Source organism: Ursus maritimus, unplaced genomic scaffold, assembly GCF_017311325.1.
Source record: "Ursus maritimus isolate PB19 unplaced genomic scaffold, ASM1731132v1 scaffold_8, whole genome shotgun sequence".
Lineage (NCBI taxonomy): Eukaryota > Metazoa > Chordata > Mammalia > Carnivora > Ursidae > Ursus > Ursus maritimus.
In genome coordinates, this window is record NW_024426996.1 from 6,475,808 (window position 1) to 6,484,296 (window position 8,489).

The 8,489-nt window shown below is 39.0% G+C and overlaps 1 protein-coding gene across 1 annotated transcript in view; it reads left to right on the forward strand.

Annotated features, from left to right (window-relative positions):
• UNC5C (unc-5 netrin receptor C) overlaps window positions 1–8,489 on the forward strand; it is a 335,202-nt gene that overhangs the window by 233,718 nt on the left and 92,995 nt on the right. Inside the window, exon 4 of the mRNA XM_008707176.2 lies at window positions 7,709–7,812. Within this exon, the coding sequence (XP_008705398.1) occupies window positions 7,709–7,812 (104 nt within the window). The remainder of the gene's footprint in view (window positions 1–7,708; window positions 7,813–8,489) is intronic.

The window sequence follows — 8,489 nt, forward strand, 5'->3', positions numbered from 1 at the left end:
AAAGTAGGCAAGGGAACATAAATTAATAATTATAAAATGTGAATTCAGAAAATGTTACATATGCAATCCTACGAACAGAAACAGCTTTGCCCACCAAGCTGTCTTCCTTGGTTAAGCATCTAAGTGTCAGAAGAGAGAAGAGCTGTGGGGAGAAATCCAGAGGACTGTCTCTGAGGTGAGAGAGAGGCCACAAGAAACACTAAGAAAACTTGGACACACTCAGCATTGAATTTGCTAGGTCAACGTCTCAAAATGGCAATCCACAGGCTTCTTGGTTTGGCCCTCAAAATGTTGGCCCACACAAGAATTCCTGATAAAGTTTTGAGCAATGAACAACCTACACGATTAGAAAAAAAAAAAAATCACGTAATAATTCACATGACCAGCTTCTGTTAGCAGTCAGATACGGGGTCTGCAGGCCACTGTGTCTGCACTCTTATATGACAATATACAGCTTATTGCTGAGTAGCAAGAGTTAAAAAAACATGGATTGGTTTTGTATCCTTGTCTTTATTAAAATTTAGAAACGAAAAACATCCCAGATGGGCATGATGTCTCAAGAAAAAAAAAATTATTGTGTCTAATTTTCTATCATTTGTGTTACCTGCGTGGTCCCTCGATACACATGAAATTTCAATCACTATGCTAGACAGTGTCAGCTGTCAGCCTGTGCAAAAGCTTTCCACTACTGACACTCTGGAAATACCAGTGGAGGGACCAGTAAAAACCAGGTGGTAAGAACCACACTGCAGAAACAGGTTTGCTTGGTTCCCACGGCCTCCCAAAGCCTCCCTCCTACTGCCTATAATATCTAGCCCGGTGCCATGGATATAGCATGGGTGTGCCATAAAAAATCAATCAGTCAATCATTAAGTGGTTCTCAGATGTAAGCACTGTGCAGAAAACACACCTGTGGGACCTTTTACAAGTGTAGCTTCCCAGGGCCCAACCTGAGTATGAGAACTGCCTTTTTATCAAGTACAGCACGGTAGTCCCTGGATTTCTCATTGTGAAACATCCTGTTCCGTAATTAGCTCTCCCACATTCGTAATTGTTGTGTCTCATTTGATTATGTTTATTTTGACTAGTAATGATAATACCTAATATCTGCATAGTATGATAAATTTGCTAACGTGGTGGAGAAAGGTGAGGTGGGGGAGTACCATCTTTTGGGCTCATATATTCCAGGCACGATGTTAGGATTTTGTAGGTACTTCTTCTGACATAACCCTATAAGATAGTTGCTATTAGTATGCCTATTTTTCAGCTGAAGAAACGAAGGCAAGGAGAAGTTAAACAGCGTGCTCGAGGTCACACAGCGAGTCAAGGGGTAGAGTCTGGCCTGAACCCAGCTTTCTGTATGCAAAGACCCTGCTCTTAGCTACAATGTTATCTTGCCTCCCAGAACTTTCAGATTTTCACAGTGACCTACAATAAAAAATATAATCCACTTCTTCTTACACACAGAAATACACACAGATATGTGCAGATGTTTGTGTGTGTATATATTATATACATACATGTAAATTATATATACATGTATACATATATGTACATTATATACATGCATGTATATAACATATACACATACGTGTCAGTGTATATATATAATATATAATATACACACACGTATATATATAAACAAACAATACTCTGTATGATACCTCTTGGCATTTTCTGTTCATTCAATTTCATATTTTTTAATGTTGCTTTTTAATCCACTAAACTGATTTCATAACCCTCTAAGGGGTCATGACACATAGTTTGAAAAACATAGCAATAAACTTTAAATTCCAAAAGAATAAGGGATATTAGATACTCTAGTTTATAGACCATATGGCCAAAGTCTGTAAGAGAATGACATGCTGAAAATTGACTCCTATGAGCAATCATCTTTCATTCCAGAACACTCTGAGTATTAATAATAGAAATCATTGTAATAATTTATTACATGTTTTGTGCTTTATAATCTTTCAAAACCTTTTCAGATCCAACATCTCTTTTAATATTCACCAAACCTTATGAGATCTAAAAAAAAAAACCCAAAAAACAAAAACCAACATTGATAATATAATATGCTATTTATCTTATTAGTCTGTGGAGTTTAAGGATTTTCATTTCCACCAGGATAGCCTATTGAATTGAAGTATACCCACTGGAGAATTCTTGACTTCATGGTGTCAGTCTATCACATGGCCAAGATTTGGTCTTTTAAAAAAGTATCGTATTCTAATAAATCTTTCTGTAGAATGAAGTAGCATTGCTGAGGAAATAAACATTTTAATAAATATAAATCATTCTAAAAAACTCAAGAGTAAGAACATATTCATTATCTTTTTGAAAGAAAATAATATCAGCAAACTGCCTGCTCAGGCACAACAGGGAGATCTTTGACCAATACTTTTTGGGTTTCCGTCCATAATCAGTAGGGCTTACAGGTGCTTGGATGGGAGTGCGATCCATTATACACAAAACCAGGCCCGTGCAGCCTCGACTTCCCAGTCGTAGGCCACACACACCCTTTTTCGATAGTGTCAGGCAAAGTTGCTAAAGGGATGGGGACATGATTTCCTGCCCCTTTCATAAATCTGCACATCGACAGGATGGGGGCTTTCTTACACGCTGCTTTGGGTAGGCATTTCTCTCCCCATCTCTCCATGGAGACAGAAAATTAGTTCTGTCAAAGTTAATCTGAATGCATTTACAATCAGCCAAGTTTTAATTTTAGTCTGCTTTTGTGATTGCTTCCTTGGATTTGTATAAAGAATTTTCTGATATTTTTAATACCAAATCTTCTGAAACCCAATGTTTTCCCTGTTTTCTAACTCTTACCTATGCCTACAGATCCAAGTGCCCAAAAATTCCATGAAAATTGTCCTGAGGGGAAAATTGTAAGCTGTTCTCTTCAAACATTCATCAACTCCTCTATTATTTAAAAATGATTTCTTCTGTTACTTCTCTTGGACACTGATCCACTTGGTATAGCTCCTTAAAGATCCATCACAACCAAGCAGTATTTTATTCAACACAGGAAAACCGCTTTTCCCCTCAAACACATGTTTAAAGTGTTAGTCTGGGGCGCCTGGGTGGCACAGCGGTGAAGCGTCTGCCTTCGGCTCAGGGCGTGATCCCGGCGTTATGGGATCGAGCCCCACATCAGGCTCCTCCGCTAGGAGCCTGCTTCTTCCTCTCCCACTCCCCCTGCTTGTGTTCCCTCTCTCGCTGGCTGTCTCTATCGAATAAATAAATAAAATCTTTAAAAATAAATAAATAAATAAATAAATAAATAAATAAATAAATAAATAAAGTGTTAGTCTATTCAGTCATTGGCCCTTATATGTAGCAAAAGAGACCTTTCAAAGCATCCAGACATTTATTTTCATTTTACAAATGAGGAAGGTGAAGGGCGCAATCTTCAGACTCCCAGTTAGCCTTCTTTTCTGTCTACCACACCATGAAAAAGCGAAGCTCATGTTTGTAGACTGCCATGCATTGGTATATTCCACATCATAAATAATTTGTAACCACAGTATTATTATTGTGAAAAAATTCATTGAAAGCATCAAAATTCTACAATGAAAAATGAGACGTCGTGTGTGCCCATGCATGTAGGTGTTCTGAAAGGCTTTCTTTGATTACTGTGTAAATGGTAAATAGAACTCCATATAGTTTCAAGTCTGATTCTACCTCTGCTAATTGGATTTTGCTGTATGGATTTAGTAAGCCAATATTCATGTTCTTGAGTAAACATCTCTCAGAATGCGTGCATATGACAAAGCTGATTTTTCTTTTAATTGCTGGAATTGACGACTAAATCACACGTAGCCCAAGTTGACTTTGCAAAAGTAATCTAGGTTATAATGAAAGGACTTTACACTTATTTTAGTATCAGTCTTAGAACTAATGGAAAGAAAACAGAAATGTAAAATCCTAAAGGTCTTCCAAGGGCAGAAATTCATCTCTTTTTCCTGACAGGAATACCCACATTATTCTGAGCCGTTCTGTTTTACATCTAATTCCTAGCTGACAAGTGTCCGTTTTTCGTGCTTATTCATTCGTCACCCTTGTGTTCTCTCTGCCTGCAAGGCGTCCGGCCTGCCTTCTGTCACCTCTGCAAATGATAAAGGATTTGCTTAAAATGTTACCCACCCTCCCCTCACAGAGTAACGTGGAGACATCTGAAATGTGCGGCTGCCTTGCTGGACAGCCCAATATATTCTACGCTCATTACACAACCTGAAAGCTAGAAAAGAGGTTTTATGGCAGAAATTAAAAGGATTTTTCAGGAAGAAGTATTGCCTCGTGGGGGGTTAAATGTGAGATCATTCTAGAAATTACATTAAATTTATATGGAGTTTAAAGCCAAACCATTAAAGTGAAATAATTATCAGGCATTCAATGATGGTTCAGTTAAACCTGTCCCTCGAAGTGCGTGCCTCTGATGTGTGGCCACTATTCTCAGTTAGGAAACACGGATTCTCATAAGATGTGCTTTCATATGGCAGGAATTTGAAATCCATGCCAAAAACGACACTGTATCCTAAGCGTTAGGGCGTGCTGCATTCAGACGCATCGCCCCTTCATGGTGCTGCTGACTTCTGTCACCATAACATTAGGCAAAAGAGCCGGAGGTTCTCGTGATGATCGTGTTGCCAATTCCTGTGCGTCCCTCAACACAGCTTGGCTTGCACTCACCCTTCGTGCCTAAATTTCCCAAACCAATCCTTTCTTCACCCCTCTGAGTCCTTCCCTGGGTTTGTTCTGTTGGCCTCCCAACTACTTAAAACTCTGTTCTCTTAGCGCCTCTGACGCACGTCTGTTTGGTACCTCTCTTGCCTCTTGGTTCATCCATGTCGTTTTGCTGGCAGCCTTTTCTCGGGAACGTTGGTGTCCTGCTTGCGGAACGGTCTTCCCCCTGGTGATGTAAGCTAATCTCTTCCCCGTGCTTCAGCCGTCTCCTAGACAACGAGGCACAAGTCTCCTACGAGGTGGTTTTTTCTAAGGTCTAGGCCACTGGCTCTCAACTTGGGGTGGATTTTGCCCACAGGGGACGTGAGGCATCGTCTGGAGGCATTTATTTTGCCACGGCTGGGAGGGGTGCTTCTGGCTTTTAGTGGCTGGAGTCCAAGGATGCGGCTAAGTATCTTGCTATGCACAGGACAACCTTACAACAGAGAATTCTCCAGTCCCAACTGTCAGTAGTACTGCGGCGGAGAAATCATGACCTGACTTTATGGCACCGTCCATCTGAATATCCTACGGACACACCAGACTGAACCTGTACCAAAATACATTGCTGTCGCTCCCTTCACTTTCCTGCCTAACCCGGCACTCTTTCGTCTAGTGATGGGACCATCTTAACAACTGCAACAGAATTACTGAGAATATACTATTGTTCTTACCTCCTGGCACCTTCCAAATACCTGAGTCTTCCCGAATGTATGATCTTTTCATTTCTAGACTCTGCCTCCTCCTCTTCCTCTTATTGCTCCCTCCTCCTCACTATCACTAGTTGAGTTCAGGACCCCGTCATCCCTCCTGGTCTCCTCGGATGGGTCCCTAAGTGCCTTCTGTCTCTTTTCCACCACCTCGGTCCATCTATCACAACGAGGGCAATGTGACATCTGATCTCCTTCCTTTGCTTAAAAGCTTTTGGGAGTTTGCCATTCCTCAGCATGGCGAAAGGTGCTTCACAAGTAGACTTCAGCTTACCTTTCTAGTCTTGAGTCTGTCTTACACATCGTCATCTTAAGTACCTAATCAAGTGTCAACCAAAGCATAGGATTAATAAATAGTAAAAGAATTTGTTTTAGCTCTTTGGATACATGTGTCTCACTCTTATTCTTAGCCCTCATTTTGTGATATGCTGATTAATTTAACCAAGAGTGAGTCCGGGGGTTCTTTAATTTGAGAACTAATTCCAGTCATTATGTCTTCACCCTACCCTACATCAGATGGGAGTTTTTCAGAATTTTTTTTTTTTTTTTACAAACAAGGTATATGTTTTCAAGAGCATTTTATCCCATGAAAGTTGTTCATTGTTGCTATTCTTTTGATCAGTATTTGGCGTTTTGCCAGAGTTTTATCTTAATGCAGCTCCAAAACAGAGAGAAGCCGCTGTGGTGTCTGTGCTGCCAGAGTGAGCACAGAGAGAAGCTACCATGTAAGAAGAGACAGAGTAGAAAAGTGTTTAATGTTTGTGCTGGAAGGACACAGATTAACAAAAAGATGTGAGAAAGGGATGTGTGTAATAGCAAAACAGGCACAAATCAAGGCTCAGCAGGTGCTAACGTAGCATTGATGATTTTGCTGTAAGGCTTTGAGTAATTTGATAGCTAAGTTTCTTATATGTAAAATAAGGACACGGTTTTGATCATTTATAAGTTCTAATAATTGTATTTTAAGTGTTTATTTCTGCAATATACTCAATTTCATGATAATCAAATTAGAAGTGGCCTTCTGCCAGAAATTCCATCACATATGGAGAGCCCCTTGTCTTACCTCAAATCACACAGATCCATAGTTTTCTCACAACCCTCGAGCTCTTGAAAGTTTTCTTAGGCCAAAAAATTCAATAAATGGCAAGTATGTAACAATGGATTTTTCTCTGTGTCCATTATTCCAGAAGGTGCTTTCTGATAGCTCCTTGAGAGACCTTAGGGATATCACCTCCAGTCTTTGGGCTTCCACCCATAGTTCAATAGGCTAAAATGGTACTTTTTGATTCTTAAGTCTTTATCAGAGCCATGGCATGAAAGGATAGGAGCATTAATTTATAATCAAAACCAACTGGATAAAATTCCAATAACTTTTCACTGGAAGGAGCTGAAACTGTGCATGTGTGAAATAAAATATTTGGTATGTTTTTCGGTTTTGTTGTTGTTGTTGTTATTGTTAATGTTGCTTCAAAGCTCTATGGCTGGATCATTTATTTTTTAGTTTTGGTGTTTAAAATTATAAACTGATTTCTGATATGTTTGTGTCCACCTATAACAATTTTTAAAAGTCTCCTGCATATATCTTAACAACTATAACTATATAAATATGTGATTAGGCAGTTGGCATATTTGGGCAAAATGACCATTTAATCTTCTAATTGAAGAATGGCTACATAATTACATATGGAGATATTTCTAGACTCATCCCCACAGTTCCTCTTTTTTTGCTTCCTGTTTGAGATACCTCAAGAAGTTACCTTCATTCTTTCAGGACTCCAGCATTCTGTTTCCCACTCTGAAACAGAAACTCCCTCTTGAGTTAAGTTATTGATCAAAAGATCTCAGAATTATTACAATTTCAATAATACCTATTACGAAGAAAGAAAAATATTTGTATATGTAACAGACTCTGTGTGTATAAGTATCATGATAATGGGGCTCTTTTGATTTAAAAAAATGTGATCACCATAATTGATGATCAAGAAATACTAAGGAAATGTAATTAATCAATTTCACTGATTGTGTAAATGAGGTTTTCCAAAGCATTCCATTGAAGATTAAGGTAGAAGCAGTTAATAGCCTCTGAATTTCATGTTTTCCACCACACAGAATATAATAACCCAGATTATGGTACAGTACTAACAACGTGTGGTTAAAAAAATAAAAAGATACATAAAGTACTAAACTGAGGCATTTTTATTGCATTTTCCGTAAATGAACAAATGTCAGTTATTAGTTTTGTCATGTATTTTATTACCTGTGCTTTCCAGATCTACGGAAGACATTTGAGCAGGAACCCCTGGGAAAGGAAGTATCCTTGGAACAGGAAGTCTTGCTCCAGTGTCGACCACCCGAAGGGATCCCAGTGGCTGAGGTGAGTAACAAAAATTCTTTGCATTTTGCAGTTGGCACTCAGTTATTCTAACAGAGGCCTAATCCATGGCTAATGGTGCAGTGAATTAGGGTATGGCATGATGAATGGTTGGTAATGGAGTCCTAACTGCCTGCTGCTGGCAAAATAGATTGATTGGGAACTGATTAATGACTTGGGAGTCAATTAGAATGCCCCACTGGACAAAGCCACAGGCAGCTTGGTTTAATTTTGTCATTCTCTTTCAAGAAATCAGAAACGCTGCTTTATTTTATCTGACACTTATCATATAGAGAGTTGATAAGACAATAATGTACTATCAATTTTATTATTGTTCTTGATCATATGCAAATAATGTAAAAAGGGTGTGTGCGTGTGTGTGTGTGCGTGCACGTGTGTGAGCCTGTGCACCCCACATAGACATTTCCTGTTCCATGGTGTGATCTAAAGGCCATATCTACACACCGTGAATAAGAACATGCTTGAGAAATAACAAGTGTCAATTAGTTTCCTACCATAAGCTTTCCATCAAGCCCTTCATTTTCATTTTTTGTTTTTGCTAAAACAAAGTCTATTGATTGTTAATGAAGCATGACGAATCAGATACATACCATGTTTTTCATTAGCACCAAACCATACAGTGTCCTTTGAAAATGCCTGTCTACAGGGGATAGGCCTAC